This window comes from Rattus rattus, chromosome 5, assembly GCF_011064425.1.
Source record: "Rattus rattus isolate New Zealand chromosome 5, Rrattus_CSIRO_v1, whole genome shotgun sequence".
Taxonomy (NCBI): Eukaryota; Metazoa; Chordata; class Mammalia; order Rodentia; family Muridae; genus Rattus; species Rattus rattus.
In genome coordinates this window covers 42,796,769-42,816,064 of record NC_046158.1, presented here as the reverse complement: position 1 = coordinate 42,816,064, position 19,296 = coordinate 42,796,769, and the positions used below count along the sequence as shown (strand labels likewise).

At 42.0% G+C, this 19,296-nt stretch overlaps 1 protein-coding gene across 1 annotated transcript in view; it reads left to right on the top strand.

Annotated features, from left to right (window-relative positions):
* Positions 1–18,768, top strand: part of Slc38a11 (solute carrier family 38 member 11) — a 44,406-nt gene extending 25,638 nt beyond the window's left edge. Inside the window, 5 exon segments of the mRNA XM_032903403.1 lie at positions 519–680; positions 4,309–4,421; positions 8,341–8,472; positions 18,325–18,562; positions 18,565–18,768. Coding sequence (XP_032759294.1) covers positions 519–680; positions 4,309–4,421; positions 8,341–8,472; positions 18,325–18,562; positions 18,565–18,617 — 698 coding nt within the window. The 3' untranslated portion in view covers positions 18,618–18,768.
* Positions 18,769–19,296: the final 528 nt, after the last annotated feature.

Below are 19,296 nucleotides of genomic sequence, written 5' to 3'. Positions count from 1 at the left end.
TTCCTCCTCCCAGAGGCAGCCTCTGTGTCCCTGTCACCCCTCCCTTTAACAAACCTCCCCCATGAGACCTGTTGCATAATGTGATTTTTGTCAAACCCACCTCTTAGTTCCACCAATGGTTTGTGTGTTTCCAAATCTGAAAGTCCAGCAAATGTCATGAACTTCTTTAAGGAAGGATTTAAGAGTTGGCTAGATATCTGTAACTCCTCTATGTCCCAGCTACCAAAGAAAATGAAGTACAGATTTTCTTGAAGATAGGAAGGGGAAGCGGAAAAGACGGGAGAGCTGTTGGACAGGTCTGGTTTATGTTGAGAGTTACATGAAGTCGCTAGGCAAGCCTTCTGTGAAGTCCCCTGTTATGTCGGCCTTATGTTCTGGCTTACTTAGCGCTGTAAATTAATATATTTTCATTTTAGATATTTGATATTCTAAGGCAGTATATGTCTCTCTCACCTTTTCAAAGTAGAAAACTCAGCCCCGCTGTTTCCCTAGTAATGAGGTTTTCTTTGATGTTGCAGCGTTCATCTGCCACCATAACTGCTTCCTAGTGTATGGGTCTCTAGAAGAGCCCACAGTGGCCAAGTGGCGGCGGGTCATCCACACGTCCATCTTGGTTTCTGTGTTCATCTGCGTGCTCTTTGCTACGTGTGGGTACTTCACTTTTACTGGCTTCACTCAAGGTAAAATGAGAGACTAAGCCACAGCCCATCTTGGTGCACTGTGTACTGGTATCGGCGTTCTGCTTATTTCTGAAAGTTTTCCCCAGGGGGCAATCCCACACCATCCCTCTTTTACCCACTCTCCGTTCTCTCCTCCTGCCTGCCTAACGTCTGCTCCCCAATTTCTCTCTTCTTAACCTCTCAGATTCAGTTCTGTGGTCCATACTCTCTGAGTCGAGGCACATTTGTTTGTTTGTTTCCGGACATGGCTCCCCTCTCGACTGCCTCTCTGTGCTTTTCCTTTCCTGGGCACTAATAGCCTCCCAAAGTTGAAGCTGACGGCCTTTCTGCTTCTGGTCTCTGAGCCGCTCTGAGTCAGTTAGCTGTACTGAACTGCCTCCCACTTGAGGAAAGGATGACTGTACAGTTACAGCGTTTCTTGTTTCTGTGCTAATTCTTTCATGGTTGCTGTTTCCTTCCTCAGGCCTTTCGAATCCCCTATCCCACATGAAGATTGGGGTCCTACTTTTTGTTGACAAATGTTCTGGGTGATCTTTTCATTCTCCTTTAAGCCCAGGCCTGAAGGACAATTCTGCTTAAATGTCTCCTTCTGGACTAAACTGCAAACATCTTTCCTATAAAGCCAGCCCTTTCCCTCCCTGCCTTCAAAATGACTTCTCTTTTCCTTTATCTCTTGGACCCAGTAACTAAGTGGTCCCCTTTTTAATGCTTTTGACGCTTTCATCCAATCATTCAGAGTTTAGTACTCAGGGTAGCCCGACAGCAGCCGAATGCCAGGATCCATTCATTCTGTAGCTGTTACTGGTCTAGTATCTCACTTGACCTTCCCACAACCCTTCCGATGTAAGTGGAATAACTAGTTCTACTTCCTGCTCGCACAGAAATAGAAGTAACTTGGCCCAGCTGGCTGGTAGCAGCCAGTGTACATGTCTACTGATGCTCAAGTTCAGATTCTCTCCCTGCCCCTTCTCTGTCTGCCTCCCACGTTTTGATCGGCACAGAGCCTCTAACAGCCTCTTACTGTCCAGCTCCTCTTGGCTTAGCTCTGTGACACTGTGTTCCTCTTGGGATGCCTTGATCTGAATAGATGTCATAGGTCACTGTGATTATATACACTTGTCAGAAAATAAAGATTTTTAAAAAATAATTAATGTGATATCAATAGAGTAATATATGTGCTATAAATGTACATATATACACATATATATATAAACACACACACACACACACACACACACACACATATGAACTGTGTTCAAACATTGCCCTGTACCAGTAGAGATTACTACATAGTATGCCAAGTTGAATGGACTAAGGGCTCCTGCATGCATGATAACCTTGACTCGTAAATGTCTTTGCTTTTGCTAGAGACATCTCCATAGTGTTTTTAGCACTTGTTGCTGCCATGCTATAGTATTTATGACAGTTGTAGGTGGTCCCTAATATCTGTAATCCCAACGCAACACACGGGAAACTAAGGCAGAGGATGTGCGGACAGTGCTGTATAGCAATACTCTGTCCCATAAAGAGAAGTGTGACAGGGGATCTTTAAGCTGAGTGTGGTCACATGTGCATGTCCCTGTCCTCGGGCACGAGGAAGAGACAGTAGGATCATGTGAGATTCCTGGCTGCCATCATAGCTTCAGTGGGAAATTCTATCTCAAAAATAATAGGATAGTGCACGATTTGCAGGATACCTGGTGTTCTCTGGTCTCCACAGCCCATGAACATACCACATACATATATGCATATACTGCACACATTCATACACATACACACACAACACACAGCTGTCACAAGGACAGGAAAGAGAAGCTACTTAAGACAGACTTGTGCAGAAGAGGGGAGGAGGTAATTTTACTGGGACAGTTGTACAGAGACAGGTTGCAGAGAAAGAACAAGCTAGACGCAAGTGGAAACAGAACCAGCCAGAGAATGAGAGTGAGGCAAAAGATTAGACTATATTAGAAAAGTGAGTATGAGGCCAAGCAGAGCAATTCAAGAGAAGCCATGAGAACCCAGATCGAATCAGTCAACTTGGAGAGGAGTTTAGAGCCAGACAGCTGAGTAGAACCAGCCAACCAGAGAGCAGAAAGAACTAGGAAGGGGGTGAGCTTATTTGTCAGCAAGTCTCAGAGGCTGAAAACATTCTAGGCCTAGATAAGACTGTACAGAGGCCAGAAGCTTCCAGGGCCAGGCCCGGGTTAGCAGACTGAGGCAGTAAGCCCTGGAGATAATTACATCTGCCAAACAAAATATACTTTTACTGTCGATCTGGTCTTGTTTGTGTAAACTACACACTCCACTCTTCATCAGGTAAATGCAAGCCAGTAAGGCCGTGGGAAGCCTAGAGTTCTGTTGCTATTCCCTGGGACTTCAGAGAAGAGACAAGGCCTAGTTATTAGTGGTTAGTGATGGGAATCTCCGTTCTTAGGTTTCTCACAGTGTTGACCCCTCAATCAACATTCAAGATTGTTTTCTGCCACAACTACTTTGCGCCGTCATCTTTTTCTGCCCAGAAGGGGTGGCAGAGAGGGAGCACCCATCTGGTGTCCTTGGTGGAGGGAAAGGACATGGCCACTGAAGGTGTGTCTCAAAACGAGGATGTACAAGTAGATTCCCTCCTCACTCTTTAATAAAAGCAAGCCCTTCTGAAACAGTGTCGTAAAATACGTGGCTTCCTGTCTGATCTTCTAATTGGTTTTAATTCAAAAAAGGCAACTGCTGTCTGCACACTTAACCATGTTATGTTCAGGGAGTAAAGAGGCCCAAAGGCTGTGTTCAGCAAGTTAGGTGCTGGCATATGATCCGGGAACAGAGCCCTGTATTTTTTCATAGACTTCTGAAAACAAACGGAATCTCAATAAGAGCTAGCATAAAATATATATATTTATTCCTTGGTTTGAAAATAAAGTTAATGTCTGTTCCTGGAATTCCCCTTTTTTTCAATTTTGAACTAGTGAAATATGCATCTACATATGGGCGTATCAAATGCCATGAAAGACGGTGTATCTTTGGAATTCCTTGGTGTGGTCCTGGGTTTGTGATCTGGACCTGCATACTTCAAGCGCAGGAAACCCAGCTCCCCACATGTCCTGCTTCTCCCCTTCCTTATGGGGCTGTCCTCAAGCTAAAGATAGCATTTCAAAGAGAAATTTGTTTATTTTAATTGACATTTGTTAAAAATAATACAGTCACCAGAAACAAAGACCAGAAGCCATTTATAAAGGCTAACGCATAAGAATTCAGGGAGTTGATTCTGCTATTAAAAGAAAGAGAGAAAGAAAAAAAATAAAACAATGGACAAAGTATTTTTTTTTTCAAAAGTTGGCACAACTTTAAGGCAAGTGTACCAAAAACAAATAAGAACTCTACCAGTGACAAGTTTACCTTCAAGTGGAACATTCCCTAGTTCTAATAGCAGTGAATAAACCTGGGGCTACTAAAGGCAGTATGTTATACTTAAACCTGGTAATTGGTAATCTAGGTTTTTAGTGATACACACACACACACACACACACACACACACACACACACACACACACTACCACTTTTATACAAAGGAATATCTCATTTGTTAGTTATCCCCAATACCTTGCAAATAAATATATTTTCTCTTGTTCTCCAGGAGACTTGTTTGAAAATTACTGCAGAAGTGATGACCTGGTGACCTTTGGGAGGTTTTGTTACAGCATCACTGTCATTTTGACTTACCCAATTGAATGCTTTGTGACCAGAGAGGTAAGCATAGGTTCTACTGCACTTAGGAAAACCCAGATAATTCAATATGCAGATTCCCAAACACAGGATGACAGGGGATAGATTCATAAAGTCTTCTCTATAAGTTAGAAAGTACCAGAATCTACAGATGAATATGGTTAGGTCCCAAAGAAACGGGGACAAATGGCTAACTGAGGCGCCTATTAACATATCAATGCAGACACGGGCTGCCAGACTATCTCAGTCTTTTTCACAAAATCCTGGCTCCTCTGTGCACTTCTCCCACCCTTCTCACCCTAACCCCCTAACCTAAACCTCTCTAGACCTTGAGCTTCACTCCCTCCCCCACCTCACTCCACCCCAACTCCTTATGATTCTTACACAATCCAGCCATGTACTCTCTTGGTCTCTTGTTCTTGGCTCCTCTCTTGGTCAGCTTGCCCTCTCTCCTCCTCTCTCTCTCTCCTTCCTCTCTTGCTTTCTCACCTCTCTCTCTCTCTCTCTCTCTCTCTCTCTCTCTCTCTCTCTCTCTCTCTCTCTCTCTCTCTCATTCTCCTTTCATGGCCCCATCCAGTCTACCGGCCATGATTAATGTGATTCTTTCTCTTCCTGCTCTGGAAGATGCTTCTGGCTGTTTTCTCTCCCTTACATCTACAATACAAGTGTTCTCCTCAACCCTACCTAGGAGTGGTCATGCCCTCATTTTCCCTCAAATATGTATTCAAATATTCAGAAAGTAAAATGTTTCACATGTTGTAACTATACATTATGCTCCAGGGTCGAGTCTACGTTATTGTAAACACAAATATACCACTTATTTCCCAAGTAAGCAGTAGCCTTTAGGACACCTAAATCAAGTAGCTGCTTTTATTTTTAAAGGAATGTCAAAAAATAAATTAAGGATGAAAGTTTAAAGATAATTGTTTCCAAAATTATATTTTGCCAAGATGTTGCATAAGTCATTGTTTATTGGGCTGGAGAGATGGCTCAGCAGTTAAGAGTTAAGACTGTTCTTCCAGAGGTCCTGAGTTCAATTCCTAGCAACCACATGGTGGCTCACAACCATCTGTAATGGGATCTGATGCCCACTTCTGATGTGTCTGAAGATGGCTATAGTGTATTTGTATAAAAATAAATAAATAAATCTTTTAAAAGGTTATTGTTTATTTACCATAAATTAGATTGTTTTTATTTTATATTTAATATATAATTTATATAATATAGAAATAGATATAGTAATATATTCCCATATTTAAAATATTATAGTCCATGGGGAATCAAACTTCAACTTAAAACTACAGGTCTACAGCTAAACTTTGATATCTACAGTTACATAAATGTTTCATGTAAATTTTACATAGTTATAAATACAGGTAGCTATGTAGATGGAAGAGACTCTATTCTTGTGTAAAACTGTGTAACACGATTCATCAGGAATCTCTTATGCTGTTGGCCAGAGATCCAGTGTTCTGAGTAGCAGAACCCACCATCCTGGCTCACAGAGCTTCTTTCAGAGTCAGTGTGAAAAGGTCTCAGTCAGGTTCTATCCCTACAGGCTGTTTACACAGTGCGCTGTGTGAATGGGTCCAATGTATGAAGGAACCACCAACGAAGCCTTAAACTCCCTGCCTAATCCTCGGGCTTCTCAAGGCTGATGGTTTCTCCCTGTAGGCCAGTTCTGGCAATGAGAGGCAGTTCCGGGACATGGCAGGGGATGTTCAGAACTGTGCATTCTGTCCAGGCACACCCAGGTTCGTGGATGGCATAACCCAAGGCTAGTGTTCTTCCTTCACAGAAGGGAGGAGTGAACTGTGGCTTACTCTAGGGGGGATTTTAAACTTCGAGATTCTTCCGAAGCTTTGCTAGCTATTGTCAGCATCTGCCCAGTACTTCAGGTTCAGGTCGGATCTCCAGATTAATAGCAGCAGATGGTGCAGGCTCAGGTGGCTTCTACTCAAGGGTAGGCGGATGGTGTGAGGCACTTCACCTGCAGCTTCTTTCTGTCTTTCCTTTGGGGAAAGGAGTTTCTATTCTGGCTGCCATGACAGGCAAGCAGAATGAAACCAAGATCTTTGCCTTGGTGGCATATACCATGCAGGATGCTGTATGAATCTCACTAGTTGTTGGTGCTCTCTGCACGTGAGTGCACATACACACACACACACACACACACACACACACAGAGAGAGAGAGAGAGAGAGAGAGAGAGAGAGAGAGAGAGAGAGAGAGAGAGAGAGAGAGAGACAGAGAGAGAGAGAGAGAGAGAGAGAACATAGCATAAACAGAACTATTTATCTTCATAGGCAAAACAGCCAGGCACACCTAAGGAGGATAAAAAGACTATATGGCTTGGTGTATATCCTTCACTGCCCTGCCTAAGTGGTTATTTCAGCCTCATAATCTCATTTTATAGATGTATGGAAGAGTTGTGTTTAAAGAAGATAAATTTGGAGAAGCATCAAACTCACATCATCTACAGTTATTAATATCACCATTAGGTCTCTACCAGCAGGGCTGGAGCAGCTGATCTGTGGTGATACCATCTTATCTGGGTGATTCTTCAACACATGTCATCTTCATGGTACCCAGCACCCAGCCTCCCCTCTACCCCCATTGACAATTCTTGTTTCTCTGAGATATTGCACATGGTCACCACTTTGTTCAGATTCTTCTTCCTGTCCTCCATAGATAATGTCCTTACCACCACCACCACCCCCATTGCTTTTCTGTACAGTGTGGCTTTAGCTTGTAATTCAACTCTAAATTTTATCCCCACTCAAGCTCAGACAGGTGACTCACATTTCAGCAATGGCAAAAAAGAGGAGTACTTTAAGGTTGACTGTCCTGTTTGTATGCCATGGTTCTAAAAACCTGCCTGGGGTAACATGGGAATGGAGAACACAGTCTCGCATGTAGAAAAACTGGGGTTGGGTGGGATCTGCTTGCTCTGATGGAAGGAGCTTACTATGATTAGCCTAGAAAATAATATGTTTATTATATACGGGGTAAGGAGATGGGGCTAGGTAGCCCTGGGTCTCAGACTGTAAACATCTGGGAAGAGGGACATGAGGCAGAGTACACCTTCTGTCAAAAACTGCACATAGACCCTGAGAAGGGCTGGCCAATCCCATTGGTCTGTGACATTGGTGTCCTTGACATGGCTGTGCTCAAGTCAGTAATAAACATTCACTGGGGTCTTCATCTGCTCTGTACATGAATTTCTCTACTCCACACACTGGACATTCTAGATAACTAGAGAGCCTTCTAAACTATATTTGGTCTTTTCATTCTGCCACAAACTGTTCTGTTTCTTTATACAAGTTATAGGTCTTCTTTTAGAATGTCAGTTCTTGAGAACAGGAATCATCCCTTAGACATCTTCTTATTGTAAATTTATCAGAGTGGGTTGCATCCAATAGGGGCCCAGAGATTAGCTTCCTGGTCTGTATATTCATGGAATATGGTGATGAACTCATCTTAGTTTGCCTTTCCTCTTTGTAGGTTTTATTTGTGTAGCGTGGATTTCCTATTAATAAATGATAGCACTCAAGGGTAAATCCTAATACCTCCCTTAGAAGTCATTAAATAATCAATTAGCATTTGTAGCTTGTTTTAGTGGTAACCCTACAAGCTCAAGAAGGATAAAGCAATAATCTAAGAGCTTTCTTAGCCTAAAAATATATAACCCTGGTGAGCCATGCTCTGGATCTACAGCCTAAGACACCGACTGACAAAGAACATAGTGAAGAATGCTTATTATTGCTATGTATGGGAATAGGTAAATACAGTGGAAAGATAGAAACGTTCCTAGTGACCTAAGGTTTGACGAATCGCCTCTCTGGGGATGTTTGACACAGTCATAGTGCTACTATGTGAAAGGGTCACAGTGATTCCAGTAAGCCTCGAGAGCATCTCTCAGTCTGATCTGTTTTTTTGCCAGGTTACTACCAATGTGTTTTTTGGTGGGACCCTTTCATCGGTGTTCCACGTCATCTTAACAGCGGCTATTGTTACTGCAGCCACACTGATATCGTTGCTGATTGATTGCCTTGGGATAGTTTTGGAACTCAATGTAAGTACATTGAATGATTTGCTCCCTCCTTTTTTAAAAATTTGTCTCTTTAATACAAATTGTGGTTTTCTTTTTTTTTTTAAGTGTTGCTTTCTGAACTATAATGAAAATCTGTTCACAATACAATGATAAATGTTGGTAATGATGATATTCTGTGGTTTATGGACACATAGAGTTTCTGGCAGAGCTTCCATGGTTGCAAGTCCTGTCCCTGTACTGTAAAGGTATTTCTCAGTTGGCTAAACCCTTCATTGTATGTGGAATCTAAATATCTACTGGACTTGTTGGCGTTATAGATGGAAGAAAATTTTATCCCAATCACATAATGGCTTTGGATGACCCAAATTTCTTTTTCTTTAAATATTTTTCTCTCCCCAGACTTTTGTCCTCTCTCATACCACTCAGATCTATTTCTCTATTGTGCCCTGTCTGAATTGATCCATTTCTTTCAAAGCAATTGGAAATGCTGTTGTCCTATAACCTAGCCCTTGCCTTTATGAAAACGTATTTCCAATGTCCCTCTCCAAAGGCTCCCTTAGATGCTAGATTTATTTTTAGCCTGTAACTATGCCATATCGATCTAAGTCTGTCTAAATCCTATAAAGACTATTGCCAAGTGCAACTTCTATCTCATTCATTCACTGACCATATAGTCATTAAGCAATGTTCTGTATTACACAGCAGAAATACAGTGATGGAGGAAATTAGAAAAAAAAATCTAAAGTTTCTCACCAACATGAAAGTTTAGCTGTTGTGTAGATGATGAAGACCACACACACACACACACACACACACACACACACACACACACACAAAATTAACACAGATTAATTTGACAAATTCCATTGGGAACATAGAGGGACAGAGAAGCACATCAAGAATGATTCCTTTCTTTTTCGTCCAGCTAGGATAATGGTGTCCTTTGATGAGACAGCAATGAATGAAAGCCACCACTGCAAGGTCCTTATTCTTCCCTTACACTAACTAGCCTTACAGGATTTCTAATCAGAAGGAAACCAGTTAGCATTTGCCACAGGGATGACAGAGTTACACAGGACAGACTGCAGTTCATCATATACTTCTGGCTATGAGAATTGTGGGATAACTGAAGGCCTTTCCTTCATATTCACATCACTGTGCTCTCCCAGTGCCAGTGTGACTACAGGTTTCAGTGAAAGGAAGAAAATAGTCCATTGAGGACTATTTGAACTTTTCTTATATCAGGTAACATGGAAAGGGAGACTCTCCATCTTCCCCAAGCCCCAGACACTAGGAACACTAGGAGATCATCCATTATATCAACAACAGGAAAAAGCCTTCTTTTGGTATGTTGATGCAACCCTGTAGTCCCAGCTAGTTAGCTTCTCAGAACACTAAGCAAGAGGACCACTTGAGCAGCCTGAGCAGTATAGTAAGAACTCATCTCTAAAACAAATGGCAGAAATCAAATCATATATTAAGTCTTAACTCCTGTGAATGGTTTTCATTTAGCTTTACAAAGTAACTTTTATATAAGATCTTAGAACACGTAACATTTGAATCATCCATGAATTATCTTTACTTACCAAACTGTAAGCTCTTTGAATACAAGCACATTCAATTACTTTTGTCATAGTCCACCACACTGGGTACTGTGTTGAGAACATTGGGCTCAAATTATTACCTAAGTGATTATGTCTTATGACCACAGTTTAGGACCCAGTCATATAAATATTCATAGACACAAGAGCATCCACTAGAATAGAAGCAGGAAATTAAGGAAAATATGTGTATCTATCACATATCATATACATATATGTACCACACATACATATACATATATATTGTTATAGTCAGGGTTTCTATTCCTGCACAAGCATCATGACCAAGAAGCAAGTTGGGGAGGAAAGGGTTTATTCAGCTTACACTTCCACATTGCTGTTTCATCACCAAAGGAAGTAAGGGCTGGAACTCAAGCAGGGCAGGAAGCAGGAGCTGATGCAAAGGCCATGGAGGGATATTACTTTCTGGTTTGCTTCCCCTGACTTGCTAAACTTGCTTTCTTATAGAACCCAAGACTACCACCACAGGAATGACATTAGCCACAATGGGCCCTCCCAACCTTGATCACTAAATGAGAAAATACCTTACAGCTGGATCTCATGGAGGCATTTCCTCAAGGGAGGCTCCTTTCTCTGTGATAACTCCAGCTTGTGTCAAGTTGACACATAAAACAAGCCTGTACAACACACACACACACACACACACACACACACACACACACACACATCACATCACAGTGTTGTCAGTAGTATTAACATTTCAACTACAGTGTAGAAATGTCCAAAATAACGAACTCTTATAGAGTTACTTTTCTGCAGCTATGATAAAATACTCAAAGCAACTTGAGAAAGAAAAGGTTCCTTTTGTCTCACAGGTCATTATGACTAGAGGCCAAGCAGCAGGAGAATGAGGCCAGCCTGGCCTTCAGGAAGCAGACTGATCACATTTCATCCACTCACAGGAGAGAGAGAAGGGGCGGGGGAAGGGGATGACACACGACAGGAAATGGGTTTAGGGCTATAAAACTCCAAATCCTGCTCCCAATCACGTATTTTCTCCAGCAAGGACATATCTCATAAAGAACTCATGACTTCTCCAAACAGCAGCACTCACTGGGGACGGGTGTTCAAATCCACGGACCTAGTTCTCATTCGAGCCACAGTACCACCATCCTGGTTTCTGTTGTTGTTTGATCTTCCTCAGTTTATGACTTATCTGATGTGAGGTCCCAACGTTTTTTGTTTTTGTTTTTTATTTAAACTTTTTTTTTCAATTTATTTACTCACTATGCATGCATGGTGTGTGTGTGTGTGTGTGTGTGTGTGTGTGTGTGTGTGAGAGAGAGAGAGAGAGAGAGAGAGAGAGAGAGAGAGAGAGAGAGAGAGAGAGAGACAACAGACAGACAGAAACAATGAGCAAGAAGAGAGCAAGCAGACACATGTCTGGCACTATATACATACATGGGGGAGTCATTGGACAGTGTTTTGGAAGTTAGTTATCTCCTGCCACCATGGATTTTGAGGATTGAACTCAAGCTGTCAGATTTGTGCTTGTAAACACTTTTACCCACTGAGTCCTATTGCCAGGTGATCATTATTCTTTGTTTGTAAATTGTATTTATTTTATTTGTATAAATGGTTCGCCTGTATTTATGTAAGTGGATGTATGTCTGGTACCTTAAGAGGCAAGATGGAGGGCTGATGGGCAGGCACCAAATCTTCTGAAACTAGAGATCGAAACTGCTGGAAGCTACCATGTTGGTGCTTAGAATTGAACCTGGGTCCTCTGCAAGAGCAGCAAGTGCTCTTAACTACACTATCTCTTGGGCCCCAGCTGATTCTGAAACATCAAGTTTCAGGTTCAACTTAGAGAGTCCCTGTAACAAGGGAATACGGTAGAGATTGACAGAACAGGAAACCCAAAGTCTTCTGATCTCCACAGGCATGAATATATCCACATGCCTATGAATACATAACATTCATTGCACGTACAACATCTGGGAATAAAGCTCAGGGAGTCATTGCTTCTCTAACTTATTCAAGGATCTGGGTCCTATCCACAGCACTGAAAAAAATGATGGGTGGGGAAAGGAAGAGAGGGAGAGATTAAATTTATTTTTAAATAAGTTTCAGAATAATATGTGCTACATATGAAACGATCTTTAATGGATTAAAGTAACTATCAGGCTGTAAGTAAATTGGAAGTAAAGTTTTTTGTATTCTTTTTTTTTTTGTTCATAGTGTTCATAGTAATTAATACAATTTCTGTGATTGGGTATGAACGGCCAAAACCTTGTCGGGTCACTAGCTCTAGTGTTCTAGAAACCTTTCTCTATTGTGGCTTTTTAGATCTCATAATCACCCACAGAGGTGAGGTAAGCGTTAGAATCAGAACGTGCATAATTAGAAAAATACTGTTATTGGTAAACATGAATAAATAAATACAATGTAACATATTTGTGTTACCTGGTAAAATTCAAAGCCCATTTAGAATGGCACCTTTGTTTCACTGTTTTCATAGCAGAGAACAGCAATGAAATATCCTCAAAGCAGAGACAGTCTCAATTTTAAAGAGGGAAAGAAAAAGTCCTTGACCTGTTCTGTTGCGAGACTCCATCCAGCATCTTGGCTGGATGTTGCTGTTAGGGGAAAGAATGCATTTGCAGTAATTGGGCCCTATGGGTTTCTACTTGCAGTACAAAGAGGGGGAAAAAAAGAAAAGAAACAGCTGGTGCTGTGGCCACAGGAACCAGCCCCAAAAGCACTGTGTGCTGCTTGCTTGGCAGAAGAAAGCAGCCGGTGAGAACCCAGACACAGAAACATAATCATCGGGTGAGAAAACCAGAGTCCGTGTTGGCCTGCTTCCTAGGACAAAGCCTTTTATTTTTTTTTCCTAAGATAAGACATAAATTTCTTGAGTATCAGTTGATTATAAAGAAGAGATTTAAAAGACAGATAATATTTTGGTTTTTTTTTTCCATTTCTGCTTTTAAATATTCGTAGCAATGGAGGAGGAGGAGGAGGAGGAGGAGGAGGAGGAGGAGGAGGAGGAGGAAGAGGAAGAAGACAGAGGAAGGGATAAGAGAAGCTCTAGGGACGCAGGAAGATCCAGAAGGACTCCTTGGAAGAGTCAAAGGAAACAGAAACAAGGCAAATAGGGGCTCTGCAGGACGGGGGCAGAGCCTGCAGGGCATTGTAGCCGCCATTAGGTATACTCTGGAGGCTGAAGGGGGAGGCTTGCTAGGAAGGCAAGGACCAAGAAGAGCAAAGAGAAAGGGGCTTCAGAGAAAGCCTCACTTTTAGCTCCTTAACTATCATTTCATATACCTCCAACCTGATCTCTCTAAGGAGCAAGGATTCTGTCCTTCTGGCTGCTAAAGAGGAGCAGGTGGCAGGCTGGACCCTGCAGGGCCTGTGACGATCTCAGACATGGTGTCTCCATACCCAAAGAAACCTCATACCTCACTGCCTTGAGGGGTAAAAGCAGGGACAGAGGGAAGGACTATCAGAAGTGAGTCACGCTTGTCACTCCCAAGGGTCTGAGCGCCCCTCCTCAGTGCAAGTCACCTAGATAGGACTGATGCATAGGACTGGAGGGACCATGTCTACAAATCCTAGCACCTGAGGCCTATGCCAGTGGAGTCAGCCTGAAAGGCTGATTCTACTACTTGGGCAGCGGCAGCAGCAAGGGGCCAAGTGAGATCCCACCCTCATCCCCATCATTTCCATAATATTTCCCATAACTTAACTCAAAGTATTTGTGGACAGTTCACAGTTCATTTAGTTTCAGCCATTTGATAATTTGTTGTTGTTTTTTTTTTATTTTCTATGTGGCTTTCATAAATACGTCTATTCACATGATAGATGGCAAAACAACCTGTCTATAGATTTCTTTTTTCTTTTCTTTTTTTTTTTTTTATTTTCTTTTTGTACTGGGATTGGTTCAACATCGAACAGTCCTGGGCCGGGGGGAGGGGAGTGAGGATGACTACAGGAGAGATAGAAAAAATGATGCAAGATACAGATATGGGAGGGCTGCAGGTCATTACCACGCCAGCCCCGAGTGCATTTCTCACAGCCTTCTTATGTTACAGTACCATGGGAAGCAAACCCACAAGCCAACAGAAACAGTTTTGCTGAAATAGACGCAAGACATTTGTTCTCACCCCCAAATCCCCCTATTCCATCCACCGAGGTCAATAGACTCTTCGGGCCCTCTCCTTGAGCCTCAGGCACACCTCCTCTTATCGCTCCATGCCTCAGCAGCCCGGGAAACCTGCCAACAGACCCTGACCTGCCTTGACTCTGCCTGGCAGGCACTCTTTCTCTCTCACTTTCTTCCTCTGCTTCAGAGAAGAGGAGGCAAGTGACTCCTGACACCTTTTCTTTTAAAGATGTACTTATTTACTTTTAATTATGTGTATGTATCTGACAGCTGATGGGAGTATATGCACATCAGTGCAGGTGTTTAAGGAGGCCAGAGGCGTCAGATTCCCTGTAGCTGGAGTTACAGGTGGTTGTGAGCCACATGACATGGGTGTAGGTCCTCTGGAAGAGTAGTGCATGCTCTTTAACCACTGAGGGATCTCTCCAGTGCCCACGGTTGTTCTTGTTTTCTACCTCTGTGTGGGTGTGTGTAATTTGTGTGTGTATATATATGCATGCTTGCATATATGTGGGCACATGTGTGTTCTAGTGTGCATGCACATTCATGTGGAAACCCAAAGTTAATGTAGGCAAACATCCCCAACCGCTCTGCTACCTTACTCGTGGAGGCTGGGTCTCCCAATCAAACACAGAGCTTGCCAATATAGTAAGGCTCTAACTGGCTTTCTCTGGAGTCCTGTCTTCATCAAGTTAGGAGTAGTTACAAGTGGACCACCACGCCTACTTGGTATTTATATGGGTTTTGGGGATCAGAACTCTGATCCTCACATTTGTATGACATGAAATTTAGTGACTGAGCCATCTCCTCAGCCCTATGTATTTTAGCTTAGGATGCATTTTAGGTGCCTCATAGTATTGTCCCATTCTTGAATCTTTTACTATGGAAATACTTACTAGGCAGTGTGATCTATACCATTTTTCCTCAGTTTTCTACCTTGGATAATCTGACTCCACAAAGCCATCTATCTGTCACTATTTCTTTTTGTAAAAACTAAAAAAAAAAAAAGAAGTATATAATTGAAAGTTTCAAGTACGGAGATAGAATTTAGTATAAAACATATAATTTTGTTGGACAGTGCTGAAAAACTTGTTCTTTTAAAGACATTTATGGTATAGTCTATACTTTTATATCACCTAGTTTCAAACTCAATTTGCATTGTTTGGTCCTGGAGAATACTTTTAAAAGTATTGTACAGCTAATGAGATCCTATTTCAGAAGTAAGGAAATTAATAAACAAACAAACAAACAAATAAGTAAATACATAAACAAATGAATAAGTAAAAGTCAGCCATGGTGGCACATGCCTTTAATCCAAGTACTCATTCAGGAAGAAGAGGCAGGCAGATCTCTGTGAGTTAGAGGACAGACCGATCTACATAGTGACTATAAGCCAGCCAGGGCTGAGAACCTGGCTTTGAACGAATGAATGAATGAATAAATGAATGGAAAATAACCCGAACAACCTCCAAGAAAACATGAAAATGGATGGCAGGTATAGCGTTCTCAGAAAACTGCAGGTTAAAACCACCACTGATAAACCATTACACACTTAAGATGCTAATGTCATGAAACAAATGTTAGCGAAGAACATCCTTGGAAGGGATGGAGGTTGACATCTATTATGGGGAAAGTTCCATAGATTCTTAAAGCAATTCACAAACGACTACCATGTTGCCAGCAATCTCTATTCAAGGTTTACTGACTCACTGAGCATCTCACACGCATATCTGCATGGCGTGTTCACTGCAGCGTTACCTGCATGTGTTAAGGTATGGAGACAACCTATGGTTCTATCAACAATGAATGAGTGAAGAAAACAGCTTGTGTACACCATGGTATATGATCCGGCTTTACAAAGAAGGAAAGCCTGTCTTTGCAGCCATCTGCATGAGCAGCATGCTAAGTGAAACAAGGTAGATGCGGAACGGAAAAAAAAAAAAAAGAATCCTGCAATATTCTTGCTGATTATGTGGAATTTAACTTTCTAAAGAGAAATGCAAGTACAGTCAGAGACTAGAAGTGTGTTACTGTGGGAAAGAGTGGAGGTGCAGGGCAGAAGATGCTGAGTAATGGACGGTCATAACAAGTCTAGAGGCTGAGTATTCAACAACAAAGACAATAGCACTGTGCTGTGTTTGAGAATTATGATACATAATAGATACTCAGTTACTCTTTTCATATATATTCTAAAATTGTGCCATCAGAGTAACATGTTATCCACATGGGTCCCATGGCACCATGTTGCAAGCCTCTCATATACACAATGAGATTTACTACTTACAAAGAAAGTTCTTCTAAAGCATGAGAAATGTTTGTCAGAAATCTTTAATGTTTGAGGTAGCATATAATATTACCATGATGGTAAAAATGTACTGCCTAAAATACAGGGACTTTGAACATTTACAACATTTGCAGAGTTTCCTGTGAGAATGAGTTCTATTGAAAGGGAAAAGCCTCTTTCCCTTGGAAGCCAATGTGTGTCTGTGTTTTTACAATAAACAATTCTACTACCCATAATTTTCAATCTGAGTTTCCCCTTGGGTTGGATTGATGGGCAACCAGTTGGGAAGAGTAGCAAGTTACTGTCATTTAGTTCTCTTGTCTAGGGTCATTAATGCATTTAACTTTACTTGAAAGGAGACTTAGAAATGGGATTTCACGCTAGAGCCTGGAGGGTACATTTTTCCTCTGACAGAAATGGGCACTAGTTTCAAAGACTCAGATGAAGAGGAAAGAGAAATGCCCACCCAATTTACCCATGCCTTCTCTGTACACAGTAGCAAAGAAACCTCCCAATGTCCCTCTTTCTACACGAATGGCATAGAACCCACTCAGATTTGAAAGGCGCTGTAGATATACAGGGATTTCTACTTAGTATTGGAAAGATGATGTGACTAAAAGAGAGGGCTTCCAGTTCGCCAGAAGTCCACCTTGTCATCTGCCCTTAGGCTTGCTGCAATTACGTCGAGGGTTGGTTAGTTTGTTTGATTTTTATTTGCAACTATTCCATTGGAAAGAAAAAATTTAGATGGTCTTTCTTAAATAGTTTGTTTCTTTTCTTTGTCTCAATTGAAACTTTTAATATGTATGACAAAGAGTACTTTTAAAACTGGACTATTATAAAATGTTTACTTATTATGTACGTGTGTGTGTGTGTGTGTGTGTGTGTGTGTGTGTCTACGCATGTATGTGTGCATGTGATATAAAGGTGGGAGGTGGTGACAGACCACACGTGCCATGGCCTTATGTGTAGGAAACGGGACAACTTTGTAGGCTCGGTTCTCACCTTCCATCTTTGTGCTGGTTCTTGGGGTAGAACTTAGGCCACCAGATTTGCATTTCATTTCAGGGTGGCAAGTACCTTTACCTACTGAGCCATTCCCCCCCTCCAAAAATAAATGCTTCTATAGTGGTTTTTAAAAACTATAGGAACGGGCTGGAGAGATGGCTCAGAGGTTAAGAGCACTGTCTGCTCTTCCAGAGGTCCTGAGTTCAATTCCCAGCAACCACATGGTGGCTCACAACCATCTATAATCAGGTCTGGTGCCCTCTTCTGGCTGCAAGCATACATGCAGGCAGAAAGCTGTATGATGTATACATAATAAATAAATGTTTAAAAAAAACTATAGGAACATGTCTGTAATCCTAGTACTTGGGAGGCTGTCTTAGGGTTTTATGAACAGACGCCATGACCAAGGCAAGTCTTAGAAATGAAAAAATTTAGTTGCAGCTAGCTTATAGGTTCAGAAGTTCAGTCCATTATCATCACAGTGGGATCATGGCAGCATCCAGGCAGGCGTGGTGCAGGAGGAGCTAAGAGTTCTACATCTTTATCTGAAGGCTGCTAGAAGAATACTGATTTCTAGGCAGCTAGGACAAGGGTATTAAAGCCCACACCCGCAGTGACACGCCTACTCCAACAAGGTCACACCTATTCCAACAGGGCCACGCCTTCTAATAGTACTACTTCCTGGGCCGAGCATATACAAATCACCACAGAGGCAGAGGCTGAGAATCACTGCCAATTTGATGTCAGTCTTTAATACCTAGTGAAACCCTGTCTCAGAAAAATGGAACAACATAAAGACCACCCAAAGGAAGCATCTCTCCAACATTAACTCGTGTCTTGTCTTCAACACACAGGGTGTGCTCTGCGCGGCTCCTTTGATTTTTATCATCCCCTCAGCGTGCTATCTGAAATTATCAGAAGAACCAAGAACGCACTCAGATAAGATAATGGCCTGTGTCATGTTTCCCGTCGGTGCTGTGGTGATGGTGGCAGGGTTCGTCATGGCTATCATAAATCCTCAGGACTGCACTCACGGGCAGGAAATGTTCTACTGTTTTCCTGACAACATCTCCCTCACAAACATCTCCCATTCTCCTGTCAACTGACAGCACAGCTTTCCCTTCGGAACCTCAGCATCCTTCAGTGAGCTGGCTGCTTTAAACAGCATGCTCCTATGTTTGTCTCTTTGTCACAAAATGACCACTGATGCGTGTCAAGACTTGCTTGTCCTTACTCTTTATGGTAGTATAAAAAAATATAAAAAATTGAATATATATTTTATCTTAAACTAGGACAGACATCTTTTTAATTAAGATTGATTAATTAAGAAGGACCAGTGAAGGCATAAGTACCTGCTTTCAGCCCCACAATTATTAATATTATCTTGTATGGGAGCCACTGTTTTGTGCTCCCAAATAAGTGAGCAAGTATGGGTTAGAACTGGGGTGAGGGCTTCTTCAGGAAAAACAAAAGGTAGTGTGTATAGAATTGAAGGGAGAGGAGAACGCAAGCCTTCTATAGGATAGCTACCCCAGGAGCAAAGAGAAGGTCTCTATTTTAACTTAGGGAGCATCCCTTGTGGAGGGGGAAGTGGATGTCTGGATGAAAAAGCAACACCATCCCCGATTAGGAAGCACACATAGAAAGCTGGATGGACAGAGAAAGCTCTGTGTGGGATAACAAAATTGTCTCTAGGCTTTTGCAGTTGTGGGAATTTGACGAATGAGCTATTTTAAAACAGAAACACACACCCTTTTTCTGAGGCATTAGCCTAACACAGCAGTTACATTTCTGATCCGGCCTGGCTGAGACCATACAGCACGGCA